The sequence below is a fragment of the Vipera ursinii genome, assembly GCF_947247035.1.
Source record: "Vipera ursinii genome assembly, chromosome: 1".
Lineage (NCBI taxonomy): Eukaryota > Metazoa > Chordata > Lepidosauria > Squamata > Viperidae > Vipera > Vipera ursinii.
The window spans coordinates 356,822,929-356,842,792 of NC_139512.1; the positions used below are offsets into that span (position 1 = coordinate 356,822,929).

General features: G+C 44.8%; 1 protein-coding gene across 1 annotated transcript in view; it reads right to left on the reverse strand.

Moving 5' to 3' along the window:
• Positions 1-81: 81 nt before the first annotated feature.
• The window catches only part of ADORA2B (adenosine A2b receptor), a gene marked incomplete at its 5' end in the record, with an annotated part of 33,389 nt that continues 13,606 nt past the window's right edge, over positions 82-19,864 (reverse strand). The window contains one exon of the mRNA XM_083379844.1: positions 82-953. Within this exon, the coding sequence (XP_083235970.1) occupies positions 257-953 (697 nt within the window). The 3' untranslated portion in view covers positions 82-256. The remainder of the gene's footprint in view (positions 954-19,864) is intronic.

Genomic DNA, 19,864 nt, shown 5'->3' on the forward strand with positions numbered 1-19,864 from the left:
CGGCAGAAACCAGCCCTTCAGCGAACAATTGCTTTCCTTAAGGACTGTTGCAAAAAAAAAAAAAAAGTGGCAAAAGCAGGCCAATCGGCTGGGTGACCCACTTTGCAACCGTCAACGGCTTGCAACCGTAACTGGCAGGCTCTAATACAGTCGTTACGTCGAGGGTCACCAGAATGTAAGCCTCCTGGCCGCTGCTTCCCGCTGAACGGCGCTGTCCTGCCGCAAACGTGGGACGGATCAACCTCTTAACTGGCCATCAGACGTAGGTTGGTGAGCTGTTCACGTTATTCGCCTCCAGGTGACGGCTGCTGCCGCCGTTGCTCCCTTTGGGGTACTTGGGAAAGTCCTCGTTCTTGCAGAGGACGTAGCGGGAGAGGATCTTCCGGAAGGTGTACCGGAAGTCCCGGATGCGATAGGCGTAAATGATGGGGTTGACCACCGAGTTGGTGTGGGAGAGAATGATGGTCAAATGCATGCTCCATTCGGGCTTGCTGGCCGCAAAGGTGGGGTAGAAGAGAGTCAGGCAATTGAGGATGTGGAGGGGCAGCCAGCAGAGGGCAAACAGGCCCACGATGATGGCTAGCGACTTGGCGGCGCTGACCTCCTTCTGCAGCGTCATCCGGCAGTTCCCCACCAGCTCGATCTGCCGCAGCTGTTTGCAGGCGACGGTGAAGATCTTGATGTAGATGCAGAGCATGATGAAGAGCGGCAGGAGGACGCAGCCGAAGAAGTTGAAGTAGACCATGTAACTCATGGGCACCACGTTCTCGAAGAGGCAGGTCACCAGGCAGTTGTTCCACCTCCCGCCGACGGGGGACAACGTCTCGTTCATGCAGTTCTTGCTCGCCTCCAGGTTCCAACCCATCAGCGGCGTCAGGCCGATGACGAACGAGAGGATCCAGAGGACGGCGATGAGTCCGCGGGCTCGCTTCCCCGTCACCATGCTCTTGTATCTGCAGGGGGGGGGGGAAAGGGACAAAAATGATGGGGTCGCAAAAGGGGAGAACCAAACTCACCTTTGATTTCCAACCCCCACCCCACCCGGGGTAGGATGGTTGAGTGGCTACAGGGGAAGGTACAAGGATGTGCCACTTTGAAAGCGCAGTTAAATGTGAGCCAGCCGCGTGCTGCAGCTGCCAAAAAGGCTAACGCAGTGCTAGGCTGCATTAAGAGAGGGAGAGAATCGAGATCACGGGAAGTGTTAATACCACTTTACACAAGGCCTTGGGAAGGCCACGCTTGGAATACGGCATCCAGTTTTGGTCACCACGATATTAAAAAAAAGATGTTGAGACTCTAGAACAGACATGTCAAACAGAAGGCCCGGGGGCCGGATCCGGCCCGTGAAGTGGTTTTATGTGGCCCGCAAAGCCATCCTGGAAACAGGGAGGGAACGGCCCCCACTGCCTTGGCCCTGGCCCAGAGACCCTCCTTCTGCCAGAGACCCCCAGATCTGTCCCACTCCTGCCCAGGCCCCCCTAGGCACCCTTGATGCCAACGATGTAGAGCTGGCCACGCCCACCCAGTAGGCCATACGCACTCTAGCCACGCCCACCCAGTAGGCCACGCCCACCCAGGCCATACCCACCCGGCCCCCTGAGGGCAACCGCAATGCTGATGCGGCCCTCCATGAAATTGAGTTTGACACCCCTGCTCTAGAAAGAGTGCAGAGAAGAGCAACAAAGAGGATCGGGGGTCCGGAGGCTAAAACATACAAGGAAGAGTTGCTGGAATGGGGTATGTCTGGTTTAATGAAGAGAAGGACGAGGGGGGACGCGATAGCAGGGTTGCAGTATCTCAGGGGCTGCCCCAAAGAAGAGGGAGTCAAGCTCTTCTCCAAAGCGCCTGAAGGCAGGCCAAGAAGCAACGGAGGGAAATTCATCCAGGAGAGAAGCAACCTGGAACTAAGGAGAAACTTCCTGACAAGTTAGAACAATTAACCAGTGGAACAACCTGCCTCCAGAACTTGAGAGTCCAGAGAAGAGCAACAAAGATGATCAGGGGAATGGAGGATAAAACATATCAGGAACGGCTGCTGGAATTGGGTATGTCGGGTTTAATGAAGAGAAGGACGAGGGGGGACATGATAGCAGGGTTGCAGTATCTCAGGGGCTGCCCCAAAGAAGAGAGAGTCAAGCTATTCCCCAAAGCACCTCCTTGACTTACGACCACAACTGACCCCCAAATTTCCATCGCTAAGCGAAACTCTTGTTAAGTGAATTCTGCCCATTTTCTAAGGGGACCACCGCAGTTGTTAAGTTAGCAACACAACTGTTCAGTGAAGGTCGCAAAAGGACCGCCGTTAACGCAACCGTCACAAATACGAGTCGGTGGCCGAGGGCCTGAATTTTGGGATCGCGCGACCGTAGGGAGGCCGCTGTGGTCGTTGGGAACGGAAAAGAGTTGCACGTCGCTTTTCCTCCCCCCTCCCCCGTGTCGGCGTAACTGCGGACGGTCACTAAAGGGGAGTGTCATAAGTCAAGGACTTCCTTATTTCTCTTCGGTTCTTTTTTCTTGCGGGGGCCACAGAAGAGGGAGTTCAACCCTCAGGAGACGCTTGGACGCCGGACAAGAACAATGAAGGGATATAAGAAATCAGCGGGACACGTAAGAGCCCCAGCTGGACGTTGGAACGCTGCTTCCCCTCCCGAAAATTCCACAAATTCCAAAATGTGGGGGACCGAGAACAGGATGCTGCACCTCGGCCTCAGCAACTCCTTCTCGCTCAGAACATCCCTGCGAGGTAGGCGGGCTAAGAGAGGGGTCCAGAATTGTTTAACGAATGACAAAAAGAAGTTTTGGAATCGGAACCCAGGTCGTAAGATGTTTCGGATTTAGGCTGCGGGAGAGCAGGCGGTCCTTGACTTAACATATTTCATTGAGGGTTTGTTTTTTTTTTAAAAAAAATTGGTTTAAAACAGAAAAAGAAATAGCAGGGAAACGAGGGCGGGAGAAGGGAAGGGAAAAGCTGAGGGCAAAGGGAAAAAAAGAAAAAAAAAAAAGGTTTCCGAGTCCTTTTGGTGGAGGAGGCTAAGAAAAATAGCATCAAAGCTCAACTTTTTACCTTTACGCCATTGCTATAACAACAGATCCATCTAAACGGTAAAGCCCCAAATCAAAATTTTGTGGTTTTTTTTCCCCCCAACCATGAAATCCAGAAGCAGTTTCTCAAGTAGAAACAAAAGAAATTATGTTTTTCCCCCCCTTTAATCAAAGTGGTCAATTTAGCCATCTCGGCTAACTCCGTTGACTTTTGCAGCCGTTCATTGTGGGAATCAAACTAAAACATATCAGGAACGGCTGCTGGAATTGGGTCTGTCAAGTTTAATGAAGAGAAGGACGAGGAGGGACATGATAGCAGCCTTCCAGTATCTCAGGGGCTGCCCCAAAGAAGAGGCAGTCAAGCTATTCTCCAAAGCCCCTGAAAGCAGGACAAGAAGCAATGGATGGAAACTCATCAACGAGAGAAGCAACCTGGAACTAAGGAGAAACTTCCTGACAGTGAGAACAATTAACCAGTGGAACTCCTTGCCTCCAGAAGTGGTGAATGCTCCAACACTGGAAGTTTTTAAGAAGAGACTGGACAGCCGTTTGTCTGAAATGGTATAGGGTTTCCTGCCTGAGCAGGGGGTTGGACTAGATGACCTCCAAGGTCCCTTCCAACTTTATCATCACTATTATTAAATCAATATTTCATTAGCCCTGAAAAAAGGGACTTAGGACTGATTCTCACATTTACGACCGTTGCAACGCCCCTCACGGCTAACATGATCAAAATTAGCCATTTGGCAATTGGCTCACATTTACGACGGTCGCAGCATCCCCGGGGTGTGTGTGTGTGTGTGTGTGTCACGTGATCCCTTTTTGCGACCTTCCAACAAGCAAAGTCAATGGGGGAAAAGCCGGATTCGCTTAACAATCCTGTGACTAACTTAATGACTATAGTGTTTCGCTTAACAACTGTGGCAGGAATAGTCGTGAAATAGGGCAAGACTCACTTAATAAGTGTCTCATTTAGCAACAAAAATTTTTGGCTCAACTTTGGTTATAAGTAAAGGATTACTTGTACCCGACTATCAATTCCACTGTTTTTCAATCTTGGCAACTTCAAGATGGACGGACTTCAACTCTCAAAATTCCTCAGCCCGTATGCTGGCTGGGGGATTCTGGGAGTGGAAGCCCACCCCTCTTAAAAGCATGGCTGGCTGGGGAATTCTGGGAGTTGACATCATCGGTTTAAAATTGCACAGGTCGAGAAACTCTGGATGCACGCAGATGCAAAACAGCATCTCTCAAGTTAACGCAGCCCAAAATAGATTCATTTTTGAGGTGGAGACTTAGAATTTCTGACGGTGGGGAGCTTTGTACATTTCCATGAAGTCACAACTGTTAGTGCAATGTGTGTGTCTCTCTGTGTGTGTGTGTGTGTGTGTGTGTGTGGTTTTTTTTAAAGAAAAATCTGTTGTTTCAACTATGAATGGAGCCTTGCCAACGAAACATCATTACAGAGAAAAACAACTTGGGAGAGAGACAACTTACAAAGGCCATTTGCCGCGCTCCGAAGATGCCTGGAAAAAGGCTGCTGGATTGACAGGAGGAGGAAGAAAGACGAAGAAGCATACAAGGGTCACCTAAGACAAGCGGTTAATTGCCCAGCCGCTCCAGGTTTCCCCACTTTGGGCTAAATGGCACTTAAGCTGGGTTAGGGTGGGGTAGATCTTCCTTAGCAGCAGAGGGAAGGAAAAGAATTACGAACATTTTTTTTACGGAGTTGGGGGGGGGAAAGATGCTTTTTTTCACAGCATCTCCGCTGAGCTTGCCAGCCCTATTCAAGGACCGCGGCGTCCTTCTTTTGCACCCCAAATTTCCATGGGAACACCCCACACCCCACCATTCCTGCAAAATTGCAAGCAGCCAAACTCAGACCCGGCTCGAAAAAAAGAAAAGAGTTTAAAATCCGGTTTTCTCTCTCTCTCTCTCCTTCCAATTCATTCCGCTTTTTATCCAAATTGAGGACAGGCTCCTTATTTGCTTGCAAATGGGGCGCAAGGGGGGGGGTTTCTCCCAGCTCGCATTAAACTAACAAACACCCCCCACCCCGAACTTAAACCTTTCAAAGGTCCACCATGGGGTTTGCATCACCTAAGCACCTCTGAAAATGTCAGGCCAGTTTTGCAAAACCTAAGCACCCCGTAAAGGCAACCAAGCTGAAAGAATAATAATATTTTCCAACCGCACCGATCAGGTTTTATCACCGACCGAGTAGGAAAAACATGCATTAAAGTGGGGCATCCTTGCTGCTTTTTTTTTCTTTTCTTTTCAGGTTTGTCTATTTGGCAGCTGGAGAGAGAAAAAAGACAGGCTTTATATTAATATATATATATATATATAAAACTGATTGTTGGAAATACACTCCTTCAGTTCTGCCAGCAGCGCAGATCCGTTTGCCGTAACTGTCAAGACCCACCCCAAACCACGTCTTAGGAAGACAAAACTCTTGGAGCCAAATCTAGTCCAAAAAGAATCTTTACTGTGACATGCTTGGTTGTAGGAATACAAGACAGGACTTAATATTGTCCCACGAACTAAACCCTTATAAAGAGTTCCCGGTTTAACCCCCCCTTAACCCCATTTGGTCAGTCCCCCATCATTTACCTCGTATCATCCCTCTCGTGGGAAAAAGGAACTTAGGACCTTTCATGTTTATTGCTCTCTTCCGTGACACAAGCCAGATGCTAGCCCCCCCCTTTTGTTTCCCCAGTTCAAAAGGCTTCTCCTTTCCTTTGAAATGCCTAATACTGGTTCAATACACATCCGTTCCCTCCTCTTCGGGAGATGGCAGAATTCCATGGAATAATGTTTGAAACATACATTTATGAATATGATATAAATGGATTCTGACAGTCTTAAACGTTCAATAAATCGAACTGGGGGGGGGAAATAGCTTTATAAGTTTCTTTCAGCAACGGGGGTTTTCCTCGCATTCCTTTTGTTGTGAAGTTGCCAAGTTTGTTGGTCACGCTACAGACAGTCCTCGACTTACAGTCACAATTGGGACCGCAATTTCTGTTTGCTAAGCGGTGCCGTGAAGTCAGCCACGCCTATTTCTACGACCTTTTTTTTTTTTGGCCACAATCGTTAAAAACGAATCGACGCAGTTATTAAGGGAATCGGTTATTGATTGGGTTGTGCCCGCTTTTACAACCTTTTTTTTTTCCCCCACGGTTGTTAAAACGAATCATTGCAGTTGTTAAGCGAATTGTCCGGTCGTTAAATGAATCCAGCTTCTCTGTCTTTCCCTTTCAGAAGCCGGCTGACAAGATCACACATGGCGAGGGCATCACACACACACACACACACACACACCGGGATGCGGCAACCGTCGTAATTACACGCCAGTTGCCAAGTGCCTGGATTTTGATCATGTGACCCGAGGGGACGCTGCAACGGTCGTAAGGGTGAGGACTGTTCATAAGTCACTCTTTTCAGTGCATATTGCGACTTTGAAGCAGTCACGAAACAAATGGTCGTAAATCAAGGACTTTCTGCACACCTGCTATCATTTGTCCCGCTGTTCCGTAGACTTTCAATCCCAGAAAAAAAGTAAGAAATAATGTATTTCTCCCAAACAGGCTTTAGCAGGTGGAAAAATGCACAAAAGAAAACATCAACTACATCAACCTTCCTGACAAGAGGCGGAAAAACAGAAGCCACATTTCCAGGAGAAGCAAGCCGCTGGAGAAATGCAACAGGAATTCTCAATTTTCCTGGCCAAGAGGCAGAAACCAAAAAAAAAAAGGAGGCTTATTTGAGGCTCAAGGTTGAAATGAAGAGTCCTTGGTGCCGGTCTGAAGCTTGGTTGTTTTCTAGTAGACATTTCCTAACCCGACTAGGTAATGTCATCCGTGCTAGGATGAGCGTGGATGATGTTACCTAGTTTGGGTAGTGAAACATCTACAAGAAAATAACCAAGTTCAGAGGGCGCCAAGGACTCCTCAAGAAGCAGAAAAACAGAAGCCACGTTTCCAGGAAAATCGCCTGCCGGCGAATTGCAACAGAAATTCTAAAACCTTCCGGAACAAGAGGCAGAAAAACAGAAGCCACATTTCCAGGAAAATCGCCTGCCGGCGAAATGCAACAGAAACTCTTAAAACCTTCCTGAGTATGAGGCGGAAAAACAGAAGCCACATTTCCAGGGAAACTAAGCTGATGGATAAAAGCAACAGAAATTTTCAATTTTCCTAAGCAAGAGGCGGTAAAACGGAAGCCACGCTTGCTGGAAAAGCCAGCTTCTGGGGCACGGCTAGAGAGACGTGGACATCTGCAACCGGTTCCTTGGGAGCAAACAGCACGGGATCGGTTTACAAGGGAATAATCCGACTTGTGCGAAAGACACTCTGGGGCGAAGCCCAGAAAGGAAATGACAAACACACATCTGGGAACACTGGAAATTCCCAGGTTCTCGGGCTGGGTGGGGAGGGAGACGAAGACAACGCACAAACCCCTTTTCTTAGTTTTTCATCTGTTCTCCTGCAGTTGTTACAGCTGGGCAGAACAAACAAAATCCTCTCCCAGCCAAACTCTTCCCAAGTACTTTACCCTGTACAGGCTTAAATTATTAACATTCCTCTTTTATCTCGTTTGTCTTGGCATCAATTAAATTGATCAATTATTGATCCGGCCATTAATGCGCAAATGTGTCTCGACGCATGCACACCAACACACACGTTGGCTTTGGGCAGACCTGGCTGCTGAATAATGCATGTGTGAAAGAGGCCTCTTGTTTTACAAGGTTTCGTTCAGCTGTACCAGCGTTTTAATCCAGATGGTGGAGCTGGATTGGAATGCGAGTCCCGAACTTCCAGAGAGCTGTGTGAAGGAAAAACATTCCGTGTTCTCCTTACATAGCTGTGGCTGTGCGAGAGGCTTCAGGGTTGTTTGCGTATAATAATAATAATAATAATTAATAATAATAATAATAATAATAATGATGATGATGATGATGATGATGATGATGTTAGCTTCCTTAGATATCCAATTACAGCATCTCTCCCAGGGCTTCTCAACCTTGGTGGTTTGAAGATGGATGGATTTCAATTCCCAGAATTCCTCATCCAGCATAGATAGATAGATAGATAGATAGATAGATAGATAGATAGATAGATAGATAGATAGATAGATAGATAGATATAGATAGATAGATAGATAGATAGATAGATAGATAGATAGATAGATAGATAGATAATGGGTGGATGGATGGATGGGAGATAATGGGTGGATGGATGGATGGTAGGTAGGTAGGTAGGTAGGTAGGTAGGTAGGTAGGTAGGTAGGTAGGTAGGTAGATAGATAGATAGATAGATAGATAGATAGATAGATAATGGGTGGATGGATGGATGGGAGATAATGGGTGGGTGGATGGATGGTAGATAGATAGACATGATGGATAGATGGCATGGATGGATGATCTCTAGATAAACATGTGTGTGTGTGTATAGATAGATATAGAAATATATAGAGATATAGAGATATAGCTATAATGGATAGATAGATAGATAATGGGTGGATGGATGGATGATAGATAATGGGTGGATGGATGGATGGGAGATAGATAGATAGATAGATAGATAGATAGATAGATAGATAGATAGATGATAGACAGAGAGAGAGATGATGGATAGATGGCATGGATGGATGATCTCTAGATAAACATGTATGTGTGTGTATAGATAGATAGATAGATAGATAGATAGATAGATAGATAGATAGATAGATATAGCTATAATAGATAGATAGACAGACACAGATGATGGATAGATGGCATGGATGGATGATCTCTAGATAAACATATGAGAATTAATCTTAATTTTAACTGGGGTTTTATTTATGCAGGGACAAATATAATTTTTTATTTGTTTTTAACTTTTGTATCTTGGTTTTTTAATCACCCTGTAAACTGCCCTGAGTCCTTCGGGAAAGGGCGGTATATAAATGTAATAAAATAAATAAATAAAATAAATATGTATGTATGTGTGTATAGATAGATATAGAGATATAGAGATATAGCTATAATAGATAGACAGACAGACAGACAGATGATGGATAGATGGCATAGATGGATGATCTCTAGATAAACATAATATGTATGTGTGTGTGTGTATAGATAGATATAGATATGTAGATATAGCTACAATTGATAGAGATTAGATATACACATTCTGTGTGTATATATATACATATACATATACATATACATATACATATACATATACATATACATATATATCCCCTTCATGGATTACTGCCTTGTCGTGGCGAAGGGGCTTGCGTAATTCAATGAAGCTATGAGCTATGCCGTGCAGGGCCACCCAAGACGGACAGGTCATAGCAGAAAGTTCTGACAAAACGTGATCCACTGGAGAAGGAAATGGCAACCCACTCCAGTATCTTTGCCATGAAAACCCTATGGACAGTACCAAAAGGCAAAACGATATGACGCTGGAAGATGAGCCCCTCAGGTTGGAAGGCGTCCAATATGCTACTGGGGAAGAGCAGAGGGCTAGTACTAGTAGCACCAGAAAGAATGAAGCGACTGGGCCAAAGCCTAAAGGATGCTCAGCTGTGGATATGTCTGGTGGTGAAAGGAAAGTCTGATGCTGTAAAGATTTTTTATCCATAGGAACCTGGAATGTAAGATCCATGAATCAAGGGAACCTGGACGTGGTCAAACAAGAGATGACAAGACTGAACATCGACATCTTAGGTATCAGCGAACTAAAATGGACAGGAATGGGTGAATTTAATTCAGATGACCATCAGGTATACTACTGTGGGCAAGAATCCCTCAGAAGAAATGGAGTAGCCTTCAAAGTCAATAAAAGAGTAGGAAAAGCAATACTGGGATACAACCCTCAAAATGACAGAATGATCTCAGTTCGAATCCAAGGCAAACCATTCAATATCACAGTAGTCCAAGTCTATGCCCCAACCACCGGTGCTGAAGAGGATGAAATTGACCGGTTCTATGAAGCCCTACAGCACCTTATAGAACTAACACCAAAAAATGATGTCCTTATCATCATGGGGGATTGGAATGCTAAGGTAGGAAGCCAAAAGATAACCGGAATAACAGGCAAGTTTGGCCTTGGAGTACAAAATGAAGCAGGGCTCAGGCTGATAGAATTTTGTCAAGAGAATACGATGGTCATAGCAAACACTCTTTTCCAACAACCCAAGAGACGGCTCTACACATGGACATCACCAGACGGTCAACACAGAAATCAGATTGACTATGTGCTCTGCAGCCAAAGATGGAGAAGCTCTATACAGTCAGTAAAAACAAGACCAGGAGCTGACTGTGGCTCAGACCATGAGCTTCTCCTTGCAAAGTTTAGGCTTAAACTGAAGAAAGTAGGGAAAAGCACTAGGCCACTCAGGTATGAATTAAATCATATCCCTGTTGAATATACAGTAGAGGTGACAAATAGATTTAAGGAATTAGATTGATAGACAGAGTGCCTGAAGAACTATGGACAGAGGTTCGCGACATTGTACAACAAGTAGCAACCAAAACCATCCCAAAGAAAAAGAAATGCAAGACAGCAAAATGGCTGCCTGAGGAAGCTTTGCAAATAGCTGAGGAAAGGAGGGAAGCGAAAGGCAAGGGAGAAAAAGAAAGATACGCCCAATTGAATGCAGAATTCCAGAGAATAGCTAGAAGAGATAAGAATGCCTTCTTAATTGAACAGTGCAAAGAAATAGAAGAAAACTATAAAATAGGGAGGACCAGAGATCTTTTCAAGAAAATTGGAGAGATGAAGGGAACATTTAATGAAAAAATGGGCATGATAAAGGACCAAAATGGCAGGGACCTAACAGAGGCAGAAGAGATTAAGAAGAGGTGGCAAAATTACACAGAAGAACTATACAAGAATGAGCTTAACGTCCCTGATAATCACAATGAGGTGGTCACTGACCTCGAGCCAGACATCTTAGAATGTGAAGTGAAGTGGGCCTTAGAAAAGCTGAGCAGCAAGAAAGCTAGTGGAGGTGACAGTATCCCAGCTGAGCTATTCAAAATCTTAAAAGACAATGCAGTAAAAGTGCTACACTCAATTTGCCAGCAAATTTGGAAAACAACAGTGGCCACAGGATTGGAAAAGATCAGTTTACATTCCAATTCCAAAGAAAGGCAGTGCCAAAGAATGTTCAAACTATCGCACCATTGCACTCATTTCACATGCTAGTAAAGTTATGCTTAAAATCCTGCAAGCTAGACTCCAGCAGTATGTGGATCGAGAACTACCAGAAGTACGGTACTTGCAGGATTTCGAAGAGGCAGAGGAACTAGAGATCAAATTGCCAACATACGCTGGATCATGGAGAAAGCTAGAGAGTTCCAGAAAAACATCTACTTTTGCTTCATTGACTATACTAAAGCCTTTGATTGTGTAGATCATAACAAACTGTGGCAAGTTCTTAAAGAGATGGGCGTACCAGACCATCTTATTTGTCTCTTGAGAAACCTATATGCGGGTCAAGAAGCAACAGTGAGAACTGGACACGGAACCACTGATTGGTTCAAAATTGGGAAAGGAGTCCGGCAAGGCTGTATACTGTCGCCTTGCCTATTTAACTTATATGCAGAGCACATCATGAGGGCTAGATGAATCAAAACTTGGAATTAAGATTGCCGGAAGAAATATCAACAACCTAAGATACGCAGATGATACCACTCTAATGGCAGAAAGTGAAGAAGAACTAAAGAGCCTCGTGTTGCGGGTGAAGAAGGAGAGTGCAAAAGTTGGGTTGAAACTTAACATTAAGAAAACCAAGATCATGGCATCTGGCCCTCTCAATTCCTGGCAAATAGATGGGGAAGAAATGGAGGTAGTGACAGATTTTATTTTCCTGGGCTCCAAGATCACTGCAGATGGGGACTGTAGCCAAGAAATTAAAAGACGCTTGCTCCTGGGGAGGAAAGCCATGGCAAATCTCGACAGCACACTAAAAAGCAGAGACATCACCCTGTCAACAAAAGTGCATATAGTCAAGGCTATGGTCTTTCCAGTTGCAATGTATGGTAGTGAAAGTTGGACCATAAGAAAGGCTGAGCGCCAAAGAATTGAGGCCTTTGAACTCTGGTGCTGGAGAAGACTCCTGCGAGTCCCTTGGACTGCAAGGCGATCAAACCGGTCAGTCCTAGAGGAGATCAATCCTGACTGCTCTTTAGAAGGCCAGATCCTGAAGCTAAAACTCAAGTACTTTGGCCACCTAATGAGAAGGAAGGACTCCCTGGAGAAGAGCCTAATGCTGGGGAAGATCGAGGGCAATAGAAGAAGGGGACGACAGAGAATGAGGTGGCTGGATGGAGTCACTGAAGCAGGAGGCGTGAGCTTAGATGGACTCCAGAAGATGGTAGAGGACAGGAAGGCCTGGAGGAATGTTGTCCATAGGGTCGCGATGGGTCGGACATGACTTCGCAACTAACAACAAGATCTGTCTGCAGATCTTCCCCTCTGGCAAAGGGCGGGAATTGAAAACCTGCAGAGAGCATTTTCCCTATCTGGTCTTCCCACGAATTGCTCACACGTGACTCTTTCGAACCAGCGCCCTTAGCCAGGTCAAGCACAGGCTTAGCTTATCTCAGGCTTGATTATTTTTTGAGTCTCAAGCATGGGGGGGGGATCACAAAAGTCAAACGAACTTCTGCAGAGCCTGGGTGAGCACTGGGTTTGGTGTGTCGGTGGCTTATCGCACAGTTGTGGTGATCGGCTCTGAACGTATTGTAAGAGGGGTGGACTTCAACTCCCAGAATCCCCCAGCCTGCCTGCTTTAAGAGGGGCAGGCTTCCACTCCCAGAATCCCCCAGCCAGCCTGCTTTAACAGGGGTAGGCTTCCACTCCCACAATCCCCCAGCCAGCCTGCTTTAAAATGAGCAACTCCCAGAATTCCCTGCTAGCATGTTTTAAAATGGGTCGACTTCAACTCCCAGCATTCTTCAGTCAGCCATGCTGGCTAGGGAATTCTGGGAGTTGAAGTCCACCCATCTTAAAGCAGCCAAGGTTGAGAAACGGTCCTTTATATATGGCAATACTAGAAGGATCCACCTCCACTTCTCTTTTCACTTTTAGATCACTCTTATCGCAGTTATAAATCTGTTTAATGTGTCATTACTGTCAAACCACACTCATTTTGGTCATTAAATTTCCCTCCTAGAAGGGAAAAAAGCAAGGAGGGGGAATGGTTTTCCGTGACCGCAGCTAGCAAACTTCCCAGGCCCGTTTCCGTGGCTTTCGCTTAGCATCCTCGGGAGATCCAAGCAGCCCGTCAGAAAAAGCCTCTGCCGATTTTTCTTCCCCTCCCTGCCTTCTCCTCCCCCATCAAAGCCGCTGGCTGAACCCCTCCGACCGCTGAGCTGCACCCCAAATTAGTCCTGGCCCAATTGCAGAATCGGCTGCACAATTCAGCATCCTCTCAACGGATTTCTCACCCTGCCATTTCTATCCTTCAACCTTGGGGAGGCATTTGCTATAAATTCACACATTCCTGAGTCTACTGTGACGGGTGGGAAAGAAAAGAAAGAAAGAAAGAAAGAAAGAAAGAAAGAAAGAAAGAAAGAAAGAAAGAAAGAAAGAAAGAAAGAAAGAAAGAAAGAAAGAAAGAAAGAAAGAAAGAAAGAAAGAAAGAAAGAAAGGAAGAAAGAGAAAGAAAAAGAGAAAGAGAAAGAGAAAGAAAGAAGAGAAAGAAAGAAAAAGAGAAAGAAAGAAAAGAGAAAGAAAGAAGAAAGAAAGAAAGAAAGAAAGAAAGAAAGAAAGAAAGAAAGAAAGAAAGAAAGAAAGAAAGAAAGAAAAAGAAAGAAAGAAAGAAAGAGAAAGAAAGAAAGAGGGAGGGAGGGAAGAAGGGAGGAAAGAAAGGGAGGGAGGGAAGAAAGAAAGAAGAAAGAAAGAAAATGAAAGAGGGAGGGAAGGAAGGAAAGAAAAAGAGGGAGGGAAGAAGGAAGGAAAGAAAGGGAGGGAGGGAAGAAAGAAAGAAGAAAGAAAGAAAATGAAAGAGGGAGGGAAGGAAGGAAAGAAGGAAAGAAAGAAAGAGAAAGAGAAAGAGGGAGGGAAGAAGGAAAGAAAAAGAAAGGGAGGGAGGGAAAAAGGAAGGAAAGAAAGAAAAAAATGAAGGAAGGAAGGAAGGAAAGAAGAGAGGGAGGGAAGGAAGGAAGGAAAAGAAAAAGGAAAGAGAAGGCCAGAAGGAAGGAAGGAAGCAGGAAGGAAAGAAAACAGGGGAAGGAAGGAAGAGGGAGGGAGGGGAGTGTCAGAAAGAAGGAAGTGCAGGAAGGAAAGAGTGTCAGAAGGAAGGAAAGAAGGGAGGAAAAAGAATAGCGGAAGGAAAGAAGGAGTCTGAATAGGAAGGAAGGAGTGTAGAAAGGAAGGAAGGAGAGAGAAAGAGCAAAGCTTCAGGACAAGCCATACAGGTCGTCCTCAACTTACGACAATTCATTTAATGACAACGGCACTGGGGAAAAAAAAATAACTTACGACCATCCTTTTCCTCCTTACGACCGTCGCAGCCTCAACCCCCCCTCCCCACCCCACCCCCACTGTCACTTGATCAAAATTCAGACGCTTGGCAACGGACTCACATTTACGACGGTTGCGGCATCCCCGGGGTGTGTGTGTGTGCGTGTGTGTGTCGCGCGATTCCCCCTTTGGCAACTTTCCGCCAAGCCAAGTCAATGGGGGGGGGAAGGGAGCCGGATTCGCTTAACGGCCGCACGATTCGTTCAAGGACGGCAGCCATTCGCTTACCGCCGCGTCAAAGAAAGACCTTCGCTCCTTCCGGCGTGATCTAAAAACTTATCTATTCGAACAAGCCGGCCTGGTCTGATGGGTTTGGAGTTTTAACATTGTTTTTAACTAACTTTACTGCATCGGGCACAATCATTTAATTTTAAATCTTGTATCCTGTATTCTTATTTTTATTGCCCTGTACGCCGCCCTGAGTCCTTCGGGAGAAGGGCGGTATATAAATCAAATAAAGAAATAAAGAAAATGAGCAAAAGTCAACTTAGCCGCTGCCTCCTCGCTCAGCGGTTAGGAATTTCGCACTCCTCTCCGGTCGTTAAGCGGAGCATTATCCCTAACGGAAACCCAGTCCAGGAATGCAGATTTGAATGGGTGGGTTCGCATTCCTGTTTTGAATATTTCTTTCTTTCTTTTAAAATAAATAAATAAAAGTTTTATTTTTAAAGGCTTTCAAACAGCAGCCCGCAGGATGTTTGTGTTTTGAATTTCCCCCTCCCCGGCCCTCTTTCTGACTGTTAAACCAATTTCAACAGGGTTCGGAAATTAGGAGTCAAAAAGCAAAGTGTTTATGTGGCTGATTTTTTGGGGGGCAGGGGGGGGAAAAACAAGGTGAGAACCAAGACTTTGGAAAATATGACTCCAGTGCTGTGGGTCTTTGTGTGTGTGTGTGTGTGTGTGTGTGTGCGCGCTTGCGGGTTTTGCTCCGCTTGCACTTGTAACCCTGACGGTGAACTTGTGTAAGAAAGATAAGCTTTGAAGGAGGAAAAAAAACAAAACAAGCCATATTTGGAAAGAGAATTTTCATCACTTCATCACGGTTGGAAACTCAACCCAAACTGGTGAGCTAAGAAACATGCAATAGAAAATAAGAGTCCATATGTCAACCGGGGTGGGGGGGGCGCACACATGATAGCAGTCTTCCAGTATTTGAGGGGCTGCCCCAAAGAAATGAGGGGGTCCACTTATTCTCCAAGACAAAAAAAAAATATGGATGAAAACTAAGGAGAGAAGCAACCTGGAATTAAGGAGAAACTTCCTGACCGTGAGGACAATTAGCCAGTGGAACAGCTGGCCACCAGAAGTTGTGGGTGCTTCATCACTCTAGGTTTTTAAGAAGAGACTGGACGGCTGTTGGAATGGTATAGGGTCTCCTGCTTGAGCAGGGGGTTGGACTAGATGACCTCCAAGGTGCCTTCCAGCTCTTATTCTACTCAAAGTTTAAGAACCCATTTGCTGGATGAGATTCAATCTCAGTTCCCGTCCCAATTATCCCAAGAAATGACTGGATGGCCAGGAAGGCGATGGTAGAGAGGGGTCCTCATAATAAAATATACAAGCCGGGTGGGATCTCTAAGGTCATCTATCTCATCCCTTACTTAGTAGTGCACTAGCCTAAATTAAGCCGGTACGTGGCTTGGCTTATTTTCTGGAGTCATCTGAAATTCCAGATCTCAGTTATCCTAAGAAATAACTGAATGTCCAGGAAGGGGATGGTAGAGAGGGGTCCTCATAATAAAATATACAGGCCGGGTGGGATCTCTAAGGTCATCTATCTCATCCCTTGCTTAGTAGTGCACTAGCCTCAATTAATCCGGTACGTAACTTGGCTTATTTTCTGGAGTCATCTGAAATTCCAGATCTCAGTTACCCTAAGAAATAACTGAATGTCCAGGAAGGGGATGGTAGAGAGGGGTCCTCATAATAAAATATACAAGGTGGGTGGTATCTCCAAGGTCATCTATCTCATCTCTTACTTAGTAGTGCACTAGCCTCAATTAATCCGGTACGCGGCTTGGCTTATTTTCTGGAGTCATCTGAAATTCCAGATCTCAGTTATCCTAAGAAATAACTGAATGTCCAGGAAGGAGATGGTAGAGAGGGGTCCTCATAATAAAATATACAAGGTGGGTGGTATCTCTAAGGTCATCTATCTCATCCCTTACTTAGTAGTGCACTAGCCTAAATTAATCCGGTACGCGGCTTGGCTTATTTTCTGGAGTCATCTGAAATTCCAGATCTCAGTTATCCTAAGAAATAACTGAATGTCCAGGAAGGGGATGGTAGAGAGGGGTCCTCATAATAAAATATACAAGGTGGATGGTATCTCTAAGGTCATCTATCTCATCCCTTAGTAGTCCACTAGCCTAAATTAATCCGGTACGCGGCTTGGCTTATTTTCTGAAATTCCAGATCTTAGAATGTCAAGGAATAGGGTGGTAGAAAGGGGTTCGTATAATGGATGGAAACTAATCAAAGAGAGAAGCAACCTGGAACTAAGGAGAAACTTCCTAACTGTGAGGACAATTAACCAGTGGAACTCCTTGCCACTAGAAATTGTGGGTGCTCCATCACTGGAGGTTTTTAAGAAGAGACATGACAGTCACCTGTCTGAAATGGTATAGGGCAGGGGTCTTCAAACTTGGCCCTTTTAAGTCTTTTGGACTTCAACTCCCAGAATTCCTCAGCCAGGCACGCTGGCTGAGGAATTCTGGGAGTTGAAGTCCACAAGTCATAAAAGGGCCAAGTTTGAAGACCCCTGGTATAGGGTCTTCTGCTTGAGCAGGGGGGAGGGTGTTGAAGACCTCCAGGGTCCCTTCCAGCTCAATTCTGATTCTGATTCTAATAAAATACACAAGCCGGGTGGAGTCTCTAAGGTCATCTATCTCATCCCTTAGTGCCGCAGTATCTTAAATCAATCCGAATAATGCCAGTAATCCAGTTCCCTTTGAAAAACTCCATCCTCCGTCCCTCTCTTTGAATCCTATTGTTTCCCCGTCCTGCCCTGCGCTTCACAAAGCAGAACATGCTCACTCCAGCACGTAACAGATCCTTTACAGGCTGTCGTTCTTCCCACTGACAAGGGAACGTGATCGGTCTCCGGAGCCTGTTCCTCCCTGGACACTTTCCAGGCCTCTGAACTCTGCTCGGTGTCCTGTGAACAGGGTGGTGGAGTTTAGAACTGGAGGACTCTGAAGACGGGGAATGCAGCCCTTCGGTGCAGGAGAAGGTTCCTGAGAAGAAGGCTTGGACTGTTGAAAGAAAAGAAAAGAAAAGAAAAAAGAAAAAGAAAGAACGGGAGGGAAGGAAGGAAAAGGAAGAAAATAAAAGAAAAGAAAGAGAGAGAGAGAGAGAGAGAGAGAGAGAGAGAGAAAGAAAGAAAGAAAGAAAGAAAGAGAGAGAGAAAGAAAGAGAAGGAAGGAAGGAAGGAAGGAAGGAAGGAAGGAAGGAAAAGGAAGAAAGAAAAGAGGAAAGAAAGAAGGAGGGGGAAGGAATGAAGGAAGGAAAGGAAAGGAAAGAAAGAAAGACAGGGAGGGAAGGAAGGAAGGAAAAGAAAGAAAGAAAAAGGAAGGAAGGAAGGAAGGAAAAAAGGAAGGAAGGAGAAAATACAGGGAGGGAGGGAGGGAAGGAAGGAAGGAGGAAAGAAAGAGAAAGAACGAAAGAAAGAAGAAAGAAAGAAAGAAGAAAGAAAGAAAGAAAGAAAGGAGAGAAAGAAGAAAGAGGGAGGGAGGGAAGGAAGAAAGGAAAAGAGAAAAAAGGGAGAGAAGGAAGAAAGGAAGGAATGGAAAGAGAGAAGAAAGGAAGGAAAGAAAAAGAAAGAAAGAAAAAAGAAAGAAAGAAAGAAAGAAAGAAAGAAAGAAAGAAAGAAAGAAAGAAAGAAAGAAAGGCAAGGGGAAAGGCAAGACAGCCACGCTGGTGTTGAAAGAGTCACCCTTCCATTCTGCAACCCCTGCAGATCTTTGCAACCCAGCTTGACAGGATTCAGTTCAAGATCCGTTTCAGGCTGAACAAAAGACTTTTTTCTTTTTTTTTGGTATAGATTTTATTAAGTTTTTATAGGGTTAGGAATAAGGTGGGGGTCGGGGCTGGGGGTTAGGGTTTTTCCAAACAACATTCTCAATATTTAGCAAACAGCATAATGTCTGGGTTCGTGTGTTTAACAAACAATAACAGGTTAATTGTCATAAACAATATGTTAATTCATCACTCAACAGCCTCCTTCTTGCTAATCGATGTTCCAAATTACATATCACCTGCCTTTCTCTCTGACTCGTTTTTTCTAGCCATGGACAGAAATTATCCCATGTTCTAAAGTACACGAGAGTCTTCTTTCTCTTTTATCTTTAAAGTCAATCTATACATTTCTGCACGCTCTAGAATTTTCTTAATTAGTACTTCTTCAGTTGGTAAGTTTTCATTTTTCCAACCTTGGGCAAAAACAATTCTTGCCGCCCGTTAGTAGGTGTAGTATTAAATATCTGCCCTCTTTCTCATAATTAGCTCCTATTATTCCTAACCAAAATAATTCTGGTTTAAAGTCTGCTTGTTTTTCAGTCCCTTTCTCCAACCGTAAATGTATTTTAAACCCAAATCTTTTTTTTTTTTAAAGACAACCCATTGTACATTACATCTTTAAAATATTTCAGACATTGTTTTTCCTCGGCTGCAACTATCAAAAGCAAAATATTATGCTAAGAAATGCCATTCATACTTTAGGATCAAGCTTCAATAGATTCCATGGAGGAAATAAAACTGCATACGTGCCTAGAATGCACGGATAGATTGAACTGTTTATCTAACCGTAAATAAATTAAAATTTAATTTTAAAACAGATCAAAAAGGGATTGTGCTCTCTGTTAAAAGAAGAATGAAGCAACGAAAATGTAGAACAGCCTAACAATGGAGCTGGTCCTCGGCTTACGACCGCAATTGAGCCCAAAATTTCCGTTGCTAAGCAAGACAGTTGTTAAGTGGAGTCGTAAATAAACTAAAATTTAATTTTAAAACAGGTCAAAAAGGGATTGTGCTCTCCGTTAAAAGAAGAATGAAGCAACGAAAATGTAGAACAGCCTAACAATGGAGCTGGTCCTCGGCTTACGACCGCAATTGAGCCCAAAATTTCCATTGCTAAGCGAGACAGTTGTTAAGTGGAGTTGCCCCCCCATTTTACGACATTTCTCACCACCGTTGTTAAGTGAATCGCTGCAGTTGTTAAGTTAGTAATACGGTTGCTATGCGAATCCGGCTTCCCCGATTGACTTTACTTGTCAGAAGGTCGCAAAAGGGGATCC